At 36.9% G+C, this 18,549-nt stretch overlaps 1 protein-coding gene across 3 annotated transcripts in view; it reads left to right on the top strand.

The window, feature by feature from the left end:
- Positions 1-17,669, top strand: part of ANKRD44 (ankyrin repeat domain 44) — a 315,568-nt gene extending 297,899 nt beyond the window's left edge. The window contains exons 22-28 of one of the 3 annotated variants that reach the window (XM_069577913.1): positions 4,626-4,713; positions 5,304-5,387; positions 6,394-6,539; positions 7,539-7,621; positions 9,599-9,681; positions 10,733-10,824; positions 14,700-17,669. In XM_069577913.1, the coding sequence (XP_069434014.1) occupies positions 4,626-4,713; positions 5,304-5,387; positions 6,394-6,539; positions 7,539-7,621; positions 9,599-9,681; positions 10,733-10,824; positions 14,700-14,758 (635 nt within the window). In that variant the 3' untranslated portion in view covers positions 14,759-17,669. Of the gene's footprint in view, positions 1-4,625; positions 4,714-5,303; positions 5,388-6,393; positions 6,540-7,538; positions 7,622-9,598; positions 9,682-10,732; positions 10,825-11,588 lie in introns of all 3 variants that reach the window. The other 2 variants (XM_069577911.1, XM_069577912.1) reach the window with 2 other exon arrangements.
- Positions 17,670-18,549: the final 880 nt, after the last annotated feature.

The raw sequence follows: 18,549 nt of genomic DNA, 5'->3' as shown, positions 1-18,549 counted from the left end.
GTCCCATTTATTTAGTTACACTTGCTCCTGAGGAGATTTAAAATTTGTGTTTCACTTATTTGAGTGGAAAAAGTTCAATGCATGATAATTGTTACATTTTAAAAATACTGAAGCCTCTAAAGTAAAATTAAGTCATTTCCAAGCTCACTTTTTGATGTAATTTGGTATTTATTTTTCATAATTCTCCATTGAAAATGTAAATCAATATATATATATATATATCTTTTTAAAACTAGAATCATATAACAAATATTCTGTAACTTTTCTTATTGTTCACTCAACATTCTATTGCAGATAACCTTACAAATCAATGTATATCTATATACATTGATCTTTGTAATAGTTGAATATTTTATAGCAGATAAATAGGTATAGACATGCATGAGTATGAGTGTGTATATCAGAATTTAATATTTATTCAACCAGATCCCTGTTGATGAACATTCAAATTGTTTTTAGGTTTTTTTCTCATTATAAACAGTACTACAGTGTGTATGTTCATATCATGGTACTTTATTCTGTTAGATAAATTTCCAGAGGTAAAATTATTGATGAGGGCCTGTATATTTTTTAACTTTAATAAATTATACCATACTGCTTTGGTATGGCATAATTTTTACCCCCACCAACTGTAATAAAAGCTTTTGTTAGCCCAAGGTCATGTCATCTTTTTAGTTTTTGTCAATTTGAAGGACAAAAAAAGGGTATCTCATTTTATTTTGTGTTTCCTTGTCTAATTGTGTACTGATTTATGTATTTGCATTTCCTCTTCTGGAAATTACTTTTTCCATCTATTGCTCATTTTTTTCCTATTAAGTTGTTTATCTTTTTTCACACATTTGTAGGAGCACCTTGTCTTAGAATATGAATCCTCTCCGTATTATGTGTGTTGCAAACGTTTTTTTCTCAGTTCACTATTTGTCTTTGCTCCTTGTTGGTGATATCTTTTTCCACGTAAAGATTTTGAACTTTTATGTAGTTGAATCTGTGAGATTTTTTCTTTTATGATATGTAGGTTTACAGTCTTGCTTAAAAAGATCTCCTACCCCTAAGCTTACACAAATATTTTCCCAAATATTTCTTGTTGTTGTTCAGTTGCTAAGTCCTGTCTGACTCTTTGCAACCCTGTGGACTGTAGCACGTCAGACTCCTCTCTCTTCCACTATCTCCCAGAGTTTGCAAATTCATGTCCATATATTTCTTACTGTGCTTCTATTGTTTTATTTATCCATAATCAATTCTTCTATTAAAATTTTCACTCAGAAACTATGATTATTGGGTCCAGAAAAGTTTTATGGTGCTCTGTAAAGTGAAAGTGAAGTCGCTCAGTCATGTCCGACTCTTCGCGACCCCATGGACTGCAGCCCACCAGGCTCCTCCGTCCATGGGATTTTCCAGGCAAGAGTACTGGAGTGGGGTGCCATTGCCTTCTCCATTATGGTGCTCTAACTGTATCAATTTAAGATCTTTCATTATGTTTTTTTTTGTTTTTTTTTTTAGTCTTTTTTTTTTTAATTTTAGTTTTTTATTTTTTAAATTTTAAAATCTTTAATTCTTACATGCATTCCCAAACATGAACCCCCCTCCCACCTCCCTCCCCATAACATCTTTCTGGGTCATCCCCATGCACCAGCCCCAAGCATGCTGCATCCTGCATCAGACATAGACTGGCGATTCAATTCACATGATAGTATACATGTTAGAATGTCATTCTCCCAAATTATCCCACCCTCTCCCTCTCCCTCTGAGTCCAAAAGTCCGTTATACACATCTGTGTCTCTTTCCCTGTCTTGCATACAGGGTCATCATTGCCATCTTCCTAAATTCCATATATATGTGTTAGTATACTGTATTGGTGTTTTTCTTTCTGGCTTACTTCACTCTGTATAATTGGCTCCAGTTTCATCCATCTCATCAGAACTGATTCAAATGAATTCTTTTTAACGGCTGAGTAATACTCCATTGTGTATATGTACCACAGCTTTCTTATCCATTCATCTGCTGATGGACATCTAGGTTGTTTCCATGTCCTGGCTATTATAAACAGTGCTGCGATGAACATTGGGGTACATGTGTCTCTTTCAATTCTGGTTTCCTCGGTGTGTATGCCCAGAAGTGGGATTGCTGGGTCATAAGGTAGTTCTATTTGCAATTTTTTAAGGAATCTCCACACTGTTCTCCATAGTGGCTGTACTAGTTTGCATTCCCACCAACAGTGTAGGAGGGTTCCCTTTTCTCCACACCCTTTCCAGCATTTATTGCTTGCAGATTTTTGGATTGCAGCCATTCTGACTGGTGTGAAGTGGTACCTCATTGTGGTTTTGATTTGCATTTCTCTAATAATGAGTGATGTTGAGCATCTTTTCATGTGTTTGTTAGCCATCCGTATGTCTTCTTTGGAGAAATGTCTATTTAGTTCTTTGGCCCATTTTTTGATTGGGTCGTTTATTTTTCTGGAATTGAGCTGCATAAGTTGCTTGTATATTTTTGAGATTAGTTGTTTGTCAGTTGCTTCATTTGCTATTATTTTCTCCCATTCAGAAGGCTGTCTTTTCACCTTGCTTATATTTTCCTTTGTTGTGCAGAAGCTTTTAATTTTAATTAGATCCCATTTGTTTATTTTTGCTTTTATTTCCAGAATTCTGGGAGGTGGATCATAGAGGATCCTGCTGTGATTTATGTCTGAGAGTGTTTTGCCTATGTTCTCCTCTAGGAGTTTTATAGTTTCTGATCTTACATTTAGATCTTTAATCCATTTTGAGTTTATTTTTGTGTGCGGTGTTAGAAAGTGATCTAGTTTCATTCTTTTACAAGTGGTTGACCAGTTTTCCCAGCACCACTTGTTAAAGAGATTGTCTTTACTCCATTGTATATTCTTGCCTCCTTTGTCAAAGATAAGGTGTCCATATGTGTGTGGATTTATCTCTGGGCTTTCTATTTTGTTCCATTATGTTTTTATTACGATCCTCTTTTTTCCATTGGTTCTGACCTCAGTAAGAGTCAAATTTTCCACTTTTTCAGTTTGGTTTTGTTCCCTCCCTGCCATTGGAGGATTGTGATTTTTTTTTAATTTAATTTACTTGCTAATGGGTAAGGTCTCCCTAACTCCCATGTGAGTTAAGGTGCAAGATCTATCTGGCACTGGAAATCCTACAGGAAGGGGGTGATGGAGTGCCAGTGTTGATTATAACAGCAGGTGGCAAACCTCCCACAGACCACATTTTCTCCCGTGTGGAGTTGGATGGGGCAGAGGTGATAGGTCTGTCGGTTCCAAGACCTCTCCAGGTACAAGCAGGGGAAGGGGAGCAGGCCTCTCCTAAACAATCCACTGGAATCTACACTTCTAGTGTAGTCTTCCAGATTGGAGGTTTAAGCTCCCCTCTTCCCAGAATCTCCTTCACTGAGCATTTGGAAACACTGAAAGTCATTCAAGGATCCCCAGACCTACCTACACAGACCTTTAGGTTGAGATTCATAATAGCCTGCAAGAAATGGCTTATGTAGATGCTGCCCCAAGCTAGGACCTTCAGGGAAATTCATAGTAATAGGTTGAAATGTCTGGGAATATTTGAGTGAGAGTTGGATATAGTTAGAAAACTAAGCAGTATAACTTACATAAAATTAGGGAATTTGTATGTTCATTACTTCATATACTTCTCAGTCCTCCTAAAAGCAAAATTTCACTTTTTTTCTCTTTAGGTACCAAAAAAGTTTGACTTATTTTAATACTTAAAATTGTTCAATCAACATAATTCTGGGGTAGATCAGAAGAGAGCTCTAATTTGCCACAGGACTCAGCCAAGAAGAGGTTTCCAGGGCAACAATCCATATTCCAAAGCCAAATAGCTTTACCTTCTTGCCTTAACAATTGTGTGAGAACATTGCTTCACAAACCTCATTTAGGTCCTTTATCAAATAAATTTCCCATCATCCTGTGACATCAATAGGGCAGGTATTCCTTCTCTGATTTTTTTGTAGGAAATGGAGGCTCACAGATCACATAACAAGTAAGCTCACAGAGCTGGGGCCTTACTTAAATTCAGTTGATTTGAAAACTACCTGCCATTTTGTTGAAAGTAATTATTCACATTTGTTCATCTACTCACTAAAAAATACTCAGTGGGTCCATACTATTTGCCAGGAACTGTTCTTGGTACCCTTTTAAATACTATATAGTGTTTTACAGTCAAAGTCCTTTAACCTGCATTATCATAAGGACTCTTTTTTATCAATGACATGTTCCTCCCTTCCCTAGGGTGCATAAATTATAAGTGAACCTATTCATGTGGGTAAAAGGGAAATTTTCTGTTGTAAATATGGACAAAGTGAGGCATACCTATGTTAGGCACCTGTCTACTAAGAGCTGTGAGTATGGTAGAATTGCTCTGCTTGCAGATGAGGTCTCTTTCTCATCACTGCTTAATTTATTCATTATATCTCAGAACACTTATGAACATAGTTGAAAACATTTTGGCATTTGGTAAATTTTATTCCATGGAGAATGGTCATTCAGTCAATTCAGGAAAATTCATAGGCCAGAATTCAGTAATTAATGAAAAAATAGAAACTTTCATTAAGCAAAGTTTCATCTTAGAAGGTCTCTAAATTCTTTTGGTTCCTTGCAGGTAATGAAAACTGTATAGAGGTACTTTTGGAGCAGAAATGTTTTCGAACATTTATCGGTAATCCTTTCACTCCACTGCACTGTGCAATGTAAGTAGAAACACTGGAAGTTAATGGTGTGGCTTGAATTCTTTAAACTACACCTAGAGAAATGGCTTTTGGCAGAAGAAAAACGCTTTTAGATTACAGATAAGACCAGTATATTCCATTTTGCTGCTAAAGGCAAATAAGTCTGATATCAAAGTGCAGTATCTAATGTTAATGATTTTTCAGGAGTTTTTTGTGAAGTGCCGTGGTTCCAAGGTGGCTCACAAACCACCCAGGGAAATGGTAGGAAGGGGTGGACTGAGAAACACAGTATACACCATGTGAAGAGCTCTTCAGGTGCATCAATAGTCACGCTTGTCAGCCAAATTCTAAAAATAAATTGGGGTTAACAATATTATCCATGTGGATAATTAGGCATTTTATTCCAGGAAGATTTCATATATGGTAATTTTCCAATCTTCATAATGTTGAAATTCTTCTTTGGTAAATGAAACTTTTGCTCAAAATTTGTGTCAAAATGTTTAAAAGCATCAGATTATTAAAGATACAGTGCATAGAAAGATGGAGTAGGAGGGGATATATAATGTTTTAGGGAGCAGGATTTTAAATTTTTAAATCTATTTTCATTTTAGAATAAATGATCATGAGAATTGTGCATCACTGTTACTCGGGGCCATAGATTCCAGTATTGTCAATTGTAGAGATGACAAAGGCAGGTAAGTGATCCTAAGAGCATGGCTCTTGTCTGATGAATCTTAGCCTTCTTTGTGGCTACAGAGTGGCCAAACATCTATGTTTTTGATTTAAAAAGTAATGTATAGACATGTTTTTTAAAATTAAGTATAATAAATGATATATAAAAAAATTACCCTCTTAGTCCAGAAGCCCCAGCCTCTTCCTCTGAGAAAACTACTTTAAACTGTTCTTTCTAAATTTTTATTTTCTTCCAAATATTTTATATATATAAAACTACAAAAATGTATAAAAATATATATGCTTATATTCTTTTTATACAAATGAGAACATTCTATATTAATGTTCTCCTTTTAATATATCTTAGAGATCTTTCCACACCAGAACATATATGTTTACCATATTCTTTTTAAAGCTTCATGTTATTCCATTGACTGGATGTTATAATTTAATCAGCTTGTCTTCCTTTGAAGAATATTTAGGTTGTTTCAGAATTTTGATGTTATAATGAATGTTGCAGTGAATAGTACATGTATCTGTTTGCATGATCAAATACATCTGAGAGATAAAAGTGCTAGAATTGAAATTTGTTGGTTCAAAGATCATAGTGTTTAATTTTGATAAATCATGCCAAATTGTCCTCCCAAAGAAACCAGCCATTCACATTAAATGATGTAGGCTTTTTAAAAAAATAACCAATTATCTACAAATCTAAGGCCTAATTTTGAAAGTATGTTTATCAATGATGAGAGAGGTCATTGGAACTCAAGATTAAAGGGTCAGTAAAGATGCTGATTTTATTATCAGGACCACTGCCTACACCCCCCCAAATCTAGGGGTGCCATTCACATAAGTGACACTTCAGTGTCTACCCTGAATGGCCTTTGAGGGAACCTGGTCACCATCTCTGTAAGCCAGTAAGTTTTAAATCCCTAAGATGACACCATGCACATGTTTCTCAGGCACATATAGAAAGGGAGTGCGTTAAGTTTATAGGAAGCTAACATCATACTTGTTTTAAATCGTTAGGACACCACTTCATGCAGCAGCATTTGCTGATCACGTGGAGTGCTTGCAGCTTCTTCTCAGACACAATGCTCAAGTGAACGCGGCAGACAATTCAGGGAAAACACCACTGATGATGGCTGCTGAGAACGGGCAGGCTGGTGCCGTGGGTATGTACTTGACTTGTGGACTTGGAGTTTAGGCCTGTCTAAAACCAAAGGAATAAAAAAAATAAATTAATTTAAAAAAAAAATAAAACCAAAGGAATGTAAACGTGGGAAAGTGATCATCCTCTCGGTATATACATGTTAGAGAAGACCAACATTGTATTTAAGCCACCTGATCTACTTGCTGTTCATTTTTAATTCCCTGTTAACTTGGTTATTGATAGACTTTGTTGAAGTGAGCCCACCTTTCCACAGTGAAATCTGTCAACATTTAGAAACCAAATAGAACAATAGAATCATTTTACCTGGAAATAACAAAACTGTAAAGACAATTAAAATTAATGTCTATAGGGACTTCCCTTGTGGTCCACTAGTTAAGACTCCATGCTCCCAATGTGGGAACCCGGATTTGATCCCTAATCAATAAACTAGATCCTGTGTGCCTCAATTAAAGATCATGCATGCTGCAGCTAAGACCTGGAGCAGCCAAAGAAGTAAAAATAAATTAATGACTATGGAATTTGGATTTGAATAGAACAACTATGTCAATAAAGTGGCTTCCCTGATAGCTCAGTTGGTAAAGAATTCACCTCCAATGCAGGAAACCCTGGTTCGATTCCTGGATTGGGAAGACCTGCTGGAGAAGGGATAGGCCACCCACTCCAATATCCTTGGGAGAATCCACCCACAGCGCAGGAGACCTAGGTCCAGTCCTTGGATTGGGAAGATCCCCTGGAGAAGGGAAAGGCTACCCACTCCAGTATTCTGGCCTGGAGAATTCCACGGACCATATAGTCCATGGGGTCACAAAGAGTCAGACACAACTGAGTGACCTTCACTTTCACTTTCATGGCAATAAATTGTTCCTTTTTTCTTTAAAAATATTAGTTATGGTAATGTGAGTATACAAATTTAAAAGCATTATTGTTTCCATAGTAACTTCTTCAAAATGCATGCAATTAACATGTAGTCTTAGTAACTATCTTTTGGCTTTTTCTGCAGATATTTTGGTGAACAGTGCCCAGGCTGACCTGACTGTGAAGGATAAAGACTTGAACACATCCTTACATTTGGCTAGTAGTAAAGTATGTAAAAGGATTTGAAACACTGTTATTTAATGATAATAATAATAATACCTAAATCTGTTCATCAGAAGTGTGTGTATCATGGCTCTTAATTAAGATGTATGTTTTCCCAGGATGGGGTCATTCTCAGTGGAATCAATGGGGGAAGCAAAAGGCAGACCCACACAAAGGGGTTGATGGGCTATGCTTTTCAGGGAATTTGCCACTTGAATTCTTGGCACAATCTGGTTTGATGCTGCCACTGAATCTGTCTTCATGGTTGTGGTATCATATTTTGCTTTTAAACACAGGTTAGGAACTTAGTTAAATGGCTTCTAAAATATAAGCAGTTTCACGTTTTCATTTATTCTGCTTGAAGACATTGTAATAACACAGCCAAAAATACTCTTTTATGAGGCAAATAAATGTATTCATTTAGGTATGCTTCTATTGTCTACCTTTTCTTCTGGTATGTAGTTTAATGCAAAGAATGTGTGTGTGTGTGTGTGTGTGTGTGTTTTAAGAGCATCGTGTTCACATATAGCTCAAGGTTCCTGCTTCTGTAAAAAGATAAATGTATGATTTTATGAGAGTGGGATCATATTGTTGGATAACCTGCTTTCATTACTGAATCATATATTATGAATATCTTCCTTTCAGACATCATGTATTATAGTGTTTTAGAAGATGTATGGAACCCTGCCTTAGGATTGTGCTACCCTTGATTCAACCCATCCCCTATTGTTAAACGTTTCCTTGTTTCAAATATATGCTACTACAAATAATACTAATTGTAGTATAATAATCTGAATAAATCCCTAAATATGAAATTAGTAGGTCTAAGGCTGTGAACACTTCTAAGACCAATATGCCGTGTAATAAGGTTTTAACCATTTACATTCCACCAGCAGTACATGACAATGAAAACTCCATGGGCACTTCTAAAATTGTCTCCCTTATAAGGCATTGTAATATGATGCTAGTTGACACCAGTGATGGTGGTTTGTTCCAATATAGTTGCATTATTAAAAGTGTTATCTATACCCAGTGGTACCAGAAGTCTCAGCTATTCCTTTCATTGGTTACATTTTCGCATTTCATGATCCACAAAAAGTGGATACCGCAAAAAGTGCTCAGGTTCCTGAAGTTCATGTCAAGTTGTAGTGTTTTCATGAATATAAGTACAATGCTTTTTCAGACTTATTGCGCAAATGAATCCCCTGATAATCTGGTCAAATGCAGATTCTAATTTAGTAGATCCAAGAGTTGGGCTTGAGGGTTAATATTTCTAACTCCTGGGTGATGCTGATCCTGCTCTTCTGTTGGGCCACATTTTGAGTGTCAAGGGTTTAGGAAGTGGTCACCCCTTAACCAGGTACTGGGCCTGAAGTTCCAAAAGGGTCTCTATTTTATTAGTTGATGCTCTAGATTTTAAACTATCATTAGTCATAACATATAGAGGTATCTTTTGAATGAGGAAGAAAAGAATGACCTTTGCTGGAAAAGACTCTATAATATAAGGCAGCCAGTGATGAATGATACAGATAACAGGTACAATGGGAATCACCTATTCCAGTGATAGGTGGATACTGAAGTGGTATTTGAAGGCTTGAGGAAGGAGATGGGACTTGACTTGTGTTTAAAAGCTTTGTTGAAGAATTTAAAGGACACTCCTAATTCTACTCTCTGTTTATCTGCTGACCTAGCTGACATAGCATCAGCTTCAGCTCGCTGGACAGTAATTCTAAAAGTTATCATAAAAATTGTAATATTTTAGATCAGATTTATATTAATCAAGTTCTAAAACACCTTATTTAGAATCTTTGAAAATCTAGGGCTGTTTAACCATTTGCTCTTAGAAGAAAATGTATTATTCAGAAAATAGCCTATTTTGATATTAGGCAAGGAATACATGTTAAAGTTAAAGCATACTGAAGTGATTTCCCCAGAACATTTCTGTATCTTTGTTCCATTTACTTATCTGTTTTCCTTCATTAGGGTCATGAAAAATGTGCCTTGTTAATACTTGACAAGATACAAGATGAGAGCCTTATTAATGCAAAAAACAATGCACTGCAGACGTAAGTGTGACTACTAAAGCTTGCCTAAGTCCCAGATTCATAGTCATGCATTCGACCAATAATAAAAATGTGCTGTATTATAGGCTAGAGTTGGGGGACGCAGTGATGAAAGACACAAATCTGGCTTTTCCTTTGTGAAGTTCATGGTCACATATCTACAACTGCTGACCAAGCTAGACATTTTTAGTTAGAGATTTTCTTCTGATACGCCTTCATAGAATTTTGTGAGGTCTGTGTTTTTCCTTGCTGATATTTCTAAGGTAGTACTAAAAATATAATGGGTTGTTAGAAAATCTTATCAGCTGCCATATTTGATGAGAAACTATTTTTTTAAATGTATTAGTTTTATGTATTCTTACTGGAAAACAAGTTTTATAAATCAGGTTCCCAGAATATGTTTGAAGCATTTAAGCTATTTGCGTTATTATATTTTAATATAATTCAGTGTAATCCTTAGTGTGAAAGACCCAAAAGCTGCTTCATTTTCCATTTTAGGAAATTACCTGTGCATTTGTTTTAAGGGCAAAGAAATATAAGAATTTTTTTCCAGTAAGATTTTTAAGCAGAATAGCAGAATATATCGTTTGACATTATTCTTTAAGATATTCTAAATTCAATAAAACTTCATTTCATGCCTTTAGTAAAAACAAGGTTTAAGATTTGTATATGGATGGTAGTAACACCAGTCATTGATTTTGTATTGATTAACTGTGTGAAACAGTGATTCAAATACTGATGTAGAAAGCAAGAAAAGAACCTTCTAGAAAACTCACCAGAACTTGAGTTCTTTCTCTGGCTCCCTGTGACTTGTCACTAAGGTTGTTTGAGGTGTAAAATATTTGTACAATAATATCTGCAGAAGAATTTGGGCCAATGGAAGAACAGTTGGATCTTTAGTTCTTCAGAAACCTTTTTTGAAAAAGTAAAAATACTCGTGTTATTTACAGATTCTCAAGTCCTTTCTTTCTTTCAACCACACAGACTACTCAAAATGCCACATTCTCATACAAATATGTATCACGATTGACACTTGGTGTTGTCTTTTTTTCAGACCCCTCCATGTGGCCGCACGCAATGGCTTGAAAGTAGTTGTTGAGGAGCTGCTGGCTAAAGGGGCTTGTGTACTTGCTGTAGATGAAAATGGTAAGTGAGAAAAGTAAGCCATTATTTCAGGTGCCAATGCACCTGCTATGAAGCCAGAGGGAAATGGGAAACCCAGGAGCTAGTTTAAACAAGCAGTGAGAACTCTCTTTCTCTTGGAAGTTCCCTGTGTGTGAGCAGTCAAACAAGGATAATTTGTCCTGTCTGTTGTTGTAAAACACATGGTCTCCCTGCAGTCCACCAGTGCCTTCCATGTGCATGTCATGTGAGCAGCTGGTCTCAAACTCCTCAGCATGGCGGTTGAAATATGTTAGATACACTCAGCTTGGTATTCAAATGAAATTTTAGCTGCACATGCTGAAGAGTTAGGGATCACATGTGTCATGGGTGCATGCTCAAGGGCTCAAGTTAAAACATCTTTGTATTTCAGTTCATTCTGAGATCAACCCTCTAGGTATTATTTTACAGAACAGATCAGAACTCGTATTTTCAGTATGGATATTTGGGGAACATGAGTAAAATTTTTAAATTAACATCTAGGCTTGAAATCTTCTTCTGATCTAGACCACATTTCTTTTCTAAATGAACTAACTCTTAACAGAAGCTTTCTACTCTGTTTCCTAAGAAATTTAGAAAGCTCATGAGTACAAGAATTATATTAAACTACCATGCCTTTTAACTTTGGGCAGCAAAAGAGGAACTTCTGGATATTTATCAACTTAGTAATTTTTTGAATGTGGCATTAATTGTGGCATTTAATTTAAGTATTATAAAATGTATTAACATAATTCAACTGCTTATTACAGGTATTGGAATTAGCAGCTCATGCCTATTTCTCAGAAGTAAGCAGCCATATGACATCATTAGCTAACTCCTATTGGTTTTGGTTTTGCAGCCCCATTTATCCTAGCATGTACCCTGCTCTGTCCCCAGCCTGGCTCATGTAGGAGATGCAAAAAGTTCTCTATTACTCCATCTCCTCGGTCTTCCTGCCCCACCTTCCCTCACCTTCTTATTACCAATATATGTATATACATTAATACTTTAGGGTTGGAGTGCAGAGGCCCACAATTTTCTCCAAAATGACCCAAGAGACCAGAGTGAATTAGTTTTGCCTTTCTGCAGTGTAAGTCTGATATATCTGGGGCTTGTTCAGCCCATAGCAAACTCAAGAATAAGTGAACCAGGGTTGGAGAACCACAGCCTGTATCAGAGCTTAGTGAAGTGAAGTGAAGTCACTCAGTCGTGTCCGACTCTTTGCGACCCCGTGGACTGTAGCCCGCTCAGGTCCCTCTGTCCATGGGATTCTCCAGGCAAGAATACTGGAGTGGGTTGCCATTTCCTTCTCCAGGGGATCTTCCCAACCCAGGGATCGAACCTGGGTCTCCTGCATTGCAGGCAGACACTTTATCCTCTGAGCCACCACTTAGCTACACCCTAAAGGCCTAGGAACATTTGGGATGATTTTGTATGGCACTGCAATCTTAATTACTTATCACAGACCTTTAAGGAATGGAATGTTAAGGTATCTGTCCATTCTTGTTTGTCTTCATACCAGAGAGGACTCATCTGTTAAGCAAGGAGGGGAGTAGAAATCAGGTCAAGTGCTAACAAATGATACAGCAAAAAATTAAGATTTTTGAGCCAGTGCCTCTGAATAAAATGAGCCAGTGGTTAGTAGAAAGTTTAGCCAGGAGAGGGGGCAGGCTAAACCTTTCCAGCCAATAGAATAAAGGTTGAATAAGGGTAGACTAAATCGAAGATTTCATCTACCTCCCCATGGCTCCTGCTTCATATGTTGAAATCATTTTCTCTTCCAGACTTGATCCATCAAGTTCACATAGTCGAGAATGACATGACTCTATGGCACACAGCAATCTCCCCATATCTGTTACATTTAGGATTTGGGACTTTGGCTAGTGGTGTTGACATTATTTAAAATTCTGTTTAAGTTTCTTTTAAATGATAGTACATTTCACCACAACCAACCAGTGCTATATCTCATCTACTCAAATGATTCCATTTCTCTAGAACCAGCTTCCTGGTGCATTCTTCATGTAAAGTATATATAAAGTGACAAAACAGTGTTACTGACTCTTACAGACACCTGATTCTCAACATCCTCTCTAATCTGACGTGGAAAGTCATTGTTCTCAGAATGAGAGTGCCCTGACCCCAGCCCAAGGCGCATGATGTGTGTGTGCTCTCAAGTGGAAACACCTTTCTGATTGTCCTGTGGCTGTTTTGTTTTTTGTTTTGTGGAATTGTGTCACACACACCGCCCCACCTCATGTTTCTGTTCACTAGATGAAGACTGGAATCCTGCCTAACTCCGGATAATATAGTGCTTGTTGTTGTCATGTAAGCTGGGGAAAAAAAAAGCCCTCCATCAAATGTCTACCCCTTCCTGATCCCCTCCAGCCTCACCCCAAGCATGACTTGTGGGAAGTAACTCCTTTTGCCTGGCATGATTTCTAACTCGACATACATCTCCACGTGTGAGGTCGTTTGAGATGTACTGTGGGATGCTCACGCCATTTCTGGATTGCCCGGACTAACCACTGCCTTGTCTGCATTTATGCCCAGGTCATACCCCGGCCCTGGCTTGTGCTCCTAACAAAGACGTGGCTGACTGCCTGGCCCTCATTCTGGCTACCATGATGACTTTTTCTCCTTCCAGTACAATGACGGCTGTCAACTTTGTTTGTTTTAAAAAAGACAGTTTGAGCAGGACGACCCTCTCCAACCTGGGTAGCATGGTTAGCCTGTGCAGTAACAATGTAGGCTCTGAGGATGGGTACAATGAAAATGATTCTGATTCGGAAACTTTCTGACTTTGGACTGTAGAAGCTTTTCCTTGGTCCACCTGTGTTGGAGGAAGGGAACAAAGCTTGAATTCCAGATTTATGTTGTATTCAAGTATTATTATGGGCCGAGCTTTCGGAAGCCAGTAAAAAAAGGAATTAATCAAGCCCAGGGAAGGCAGCTAGGCTGTAGGGCAAAGCTCTCATACAGTTGGGCCTTGGTTTTACTTTGTTTCATGTTTTCCTTAGAGCTGAGATACTTCTGTGAAAGTCTACCTCTCATTTTAAATATAGAATTTTAAAAAAACATTTAATTCTTTTTCTTTGGGGTTAATGCAACAAAGAGGAAGATTTTTTTTTTTTTTTCATGTACTCACTCAGCGGGGAGTTCTCAAAAGTGTATCAATGTGACATTCATGTCCCCAAGGAAGGGAGGGAAGGGCTGGATAGGAGATGCCTCAAACCTCTGCTCAATTTGATGTTTACTTCCTTACTAGAAGCCAAAGGTAGAGGTGTTCATCTTCAGAAATAATGCCTGTAATAATCTTTTTTAAGGGAGTCCAATTATTCATAGTTTTCCCAGGTGGCGTTAGTGGTATCCTCTCTATAGTAAGTACTGAAATATCCAGAACTTCTTTTTGAGGATTTTTGTTTAAGTTGCCAAATGAAGGGGAAAATCCACTGAAAATTGAATTTGCTGTTTTCATTTAACAAAAATATGGCACCCAGTGCTCCCTGTAACAAGCCTGTGACTAATTTTCACCAAATGATTGAACCCGAATCACTTCAATAAGATTGCAGGTGAGAATTATATTGCACCGAAACTTTGAGATATATGCAAATATGAAACTACCCTTTATTAATTTGTCTGTAAATCAAAATACTAACTTTATTAAAAAACATAAGAGCCATCAGTATTGTTCATCAGTAGTGAAATGTTAAATGAGCTTTTCGGTCAAAGTCATGCTCAGTGAGTGGAAGTGTGACTCCAAAAAAGAACAAATGAAAGCACGATGTAGAAATGGGTGAAATGGAAATTAAAGCCGATTAAAGTTGCTTCATGATGAAATCATCGTAGTGAACACTGTGTCTGCTCCCTCTCCTCTGCCAAAGCTTCTAGGTCAAATGGACCCCGCTCTGCACCTGGAATAGCTGTACAAAAAGAAGAATGAGACCTTAAATCATGCACGCACACATGCACATGTATATGTATGTATTTATCTGTGTCTGTAGTCCATCAGCCAGCTATACACAAGGACCAAAATGCTTCAGTCTAAAATTGAAGATTTAAATTGTTTTCCTTCAAAGCGGAAGTAAGAACTGAAATAGCTTTTCTATGGAGTTAAAATGTAATCTTTTTGCGTAAGTCTTTATTGTATTTTATATTTCTTATGACACAGATTTCTAGCTGATGGCTTAACATTTGTAACTAATAATGTGTTTACCACAGCTTAATTTTTTGCCAAACTAGAGAAAATGTTCATATACTTTGATGTATATGTGTTTGTATTTATTTGAAATGAAACAAATGCCGAGGAAATATCCATTGTTTATTCTGTTTTAATTCCTACTTGTCTTACTTGGAATAACGAGGAAGCCGGAAAATATACAGAACTTTCCCTGGGCTGGCCTGCATTCCTGAGGGCAAGCCCAGAAATTCCACTGTTAAGGTTTCCAGCCGACCCTCAGGTTCTTCCACGTCGGTTGAAAAAAGGTACAACATCCATGACTCAGCCTGTGTGTAGCCAGCTCAGAGCTTAGAATACACTGCAGTCCTTATGCTTTTCTTCAAGATGAACACTGAAGTGTATAGTGGGTCATATGCACAAAGAGGGCCCAAAGAAAGATGCAGAAATTATCCTAAATATGCTGAAAATCTCATGGTCCCAGGAACCTAATGGGGAACTCTGTCAAGTGTGTGGGCACATGTACCAAGAAGAGAAATAAAAATCACCAGCTCATGCTATTTTCTACTTGAGGAAGAGACAAGACAGAAACATGTTGCATTAGAGTACTGCTCTCCAATATTTTATAATGGGTTCCGTTTTCACTCTGGAAATTTCTATCTTAATGTATGTGAGATATTTTTTAAACAGTGTCCTGACATATCTGGATCAAATACAGATACCATACTATGTATTTCATCTAACTGTAAAAGTCTTCACTCTGTAATATTCTGGATTTTATTAAAAATTCATGTTGGGTTCTTCACAAATGAGAACTTGTTCAAAGGACTTATAAGAACTGGTATTAGTTTCATTGAAACCTTTTGTTTCACCACTGCCATTGTTTTTGTTTTTTTTTTAATTCTTGGTGTTGTGTTCCTTTCCTTTCTATGTCCTTTTTGTCTGCTTGGAGAAGATGAGTTTTGAAAAAGTGGATACATTGCTAATGAGCAATAATGACCTTACCTTTACCAAAACTCTGAAAGTAAGGGAGCTCTAACACTGCAGAAACGTAGTATATTGTGGAGTCTTTTTCCAGAAGTAAATGGAAATCTTGCTCAGTTGGCCTTTAAAGCAGGAAATGCGATGCCTGATTTAATGGTGAAACAGCGTTACCATTTCTGCTATAGAGTAGCACAGAGAACAAGAAATATTACAGCAAGGCAGTGACAGCCCTGTGACATTGGCTCTGTGGAGCTGCGTTCTGACTTCCCCACTCTCACTGCCAGAAAGGAGGAGGACAAAAGAACGGTATAAAATCATGCCGTGAATTGTTTATTGAATCTCTCTCCCCCACTCTCTTTCTCTTTCTCCCTCTTCCCAAGACCAAATTTTTTTCCCTTAAGAAACGACTTTAAAAACTGAGTTCTGTGTTTTTCCACTCACGTCTCTTAGAAAACTAGATTTGCCACATAATAGCTTTCTAAGAAAAACAAAAACAGAAAACATTGTGCTTTTAATTGAGTCTTGGTTGTTTTGTGCTTTTACCTAAATATGTTATTTTTAGACTGTATTTTAACCACAGCCACAGGGATCATGTTTCATTGCACTTACCTATTTGCCATGTCTGCCTATCCTTGGTAAATACATTACTATCTCCAAATTGCCTAAAATCTGCTATGATTCTACAGTAAATAGCTCAGGGGATTTCTATTTATCACTAATAAAAGGGCACCATAGTATGTTTTGGTACTTTAGGCAGTGAACAGCTGCTTGGTTTATTATTTTATTATTAAATTAGGATAAGAACATCAAATGGATTTGCTGCACTAGTAATTCTTTGTACTGTTGAGCAACTTGGTTTGCTTATCTGTTGTGTTGGTTGAAGAACCCATCCCTTTTTTTTTGTCTTGTGATATGAAGTTAGAGTGCCTTTTTATATTTGTATATTCTGAAAATATTCTGTGAAATGGTTTGTATTTTTTTTCATTTGAGTGTTATCAGAGCAATATAATACCAGTGAGTTTTCATTTCAGCCTTTCTTTGAATGTATAAAGTGTCTTTTTTCCTCTTTCCCCTTTTACCTGCTTTGAAATGAAAATGAAGATGCTGAAGTTTTCTATAGGAATTATGTTTGATTTTGCAGTGCTAAAATGCTTTCTTTTTACAAAACCATAAACCATAGGTCAGTGTTATAGGGGAAGAGCATTTTAAGATAGTGACAATCTGAGTGTGTGTATAAAATGTAATTCTATGAGTTTCTTATGCAGTGACCTAAAAATTCAATGCAAATATCTTTTGTTTGGTAGTTTTGTCTATGTATTTTATGCTTTAGCATGTGCAATATATCTTTGCAAAGCGTGATGATACAAATCTGGTGCCAGTGTTATATTTTGCATAACATATTTGTAACAGCATAAAATATTGTTTGATGATTTCAGTGGGATTTTGTCTTTAATGTTTTCTTATGAAAATTGGAGTTGAATGACTCTGGTAAATGCCATGACTATAAAAATGAGGAAATGACTTTTAGTTCAGTGAATGACTTTGAACCAATTGGAATCTTCTCAAGCACAGTTTAATACTTTTTCAACTACTGAATGCTAATCATGTCATGAAGTACTTAACTGTAATATACTATGGAAATGCATTCAGATGGTTATTTTTCCAAATAAAAGCGGTACAAATATTGTTGCAATTTGTGTTGTCTTTAAATTTTCCAGTTATGATAATTTTGCCAATTATTATGCTAACTTAAACTTTTGTCCCCTACTAAAGCCAAATTAACCTTAAATTTTTAAAATAATCAAGATAGAGGTATATTTTCTATTTTTGTTTATATAATCACAATTAAAGCAAATATTTCAGACAGATATTTTACATTTATTTTACCTATTTATGCCTCCAACATTTTTTATAAAGAATTTATGCTGGCTTGCAACAAAAGACGTGATGAACCGGAAACAGGAAAATTAGGACAACAAAAAAGAACTCAAACTACAGGAATTCTAAATTTAATGCAGTGGTTATAACTAAATTTGAGTTTGGTCTAAATTTCTTACATCCGAAGTAATAGGGAGAAATGTGATTAGTAATAATATATAATTATTTATATGATAATGTAATCTATATAATAAAGTCTATAGATCACATATACTGGAAAAGGAGAAACCCGTTCAGTTCATTTCAGTTCAGTCACTCAGTCATGTCCGACTCTTTGTGACCCTGTGAATCGCAGCACACCAGGCCTCCCTGTCCATCACCAACTCCTGGAGTTCACCTAAACTCATGTGCATCAAGTCGGTGATGCCATCCAGCCATCTCATCCTCTGTCATCCCCTTCTCCTCCTGCCCCCAATCCCTCTGAGCATCAGGGTCTTTTCCAATGAGTCAACTCTTCACATGAGGTGGCCAAAGTATTGGAGTTTCAGCCTCAGGATCAGTCCTTCCAATGAACACCCAGGACTGATCTCCTTTAGGTAGTGGCGGCACCCACAAAGTTGTGAAATAAACCATGTTTATCTTTGTTGCTGCCGCCACTACCAGGGTCTTAAGTTACTACTCTTCAATTGCTTCGT

Source organism: Ovis canadensis, chromosome 2 (assembly GCF_042477335.2).
Source record: "Ovis canadensis isolate MfBH-ARS-UI-01 breed Bighorn chromosome 2, ARS-UI_OviCan_v2, whole genome shotgun sequence".
Lineage (NCBI taxonomy): Eukaryota > Metazoa > Chordata > Mammalia > Artiodactyla > Bovidae > Ovis > Ovis canadensis.
Note: the sequence above shows the minus strand (reverse complement) of the source record. Positions and strands in the feature narration are given on the sequence as shown.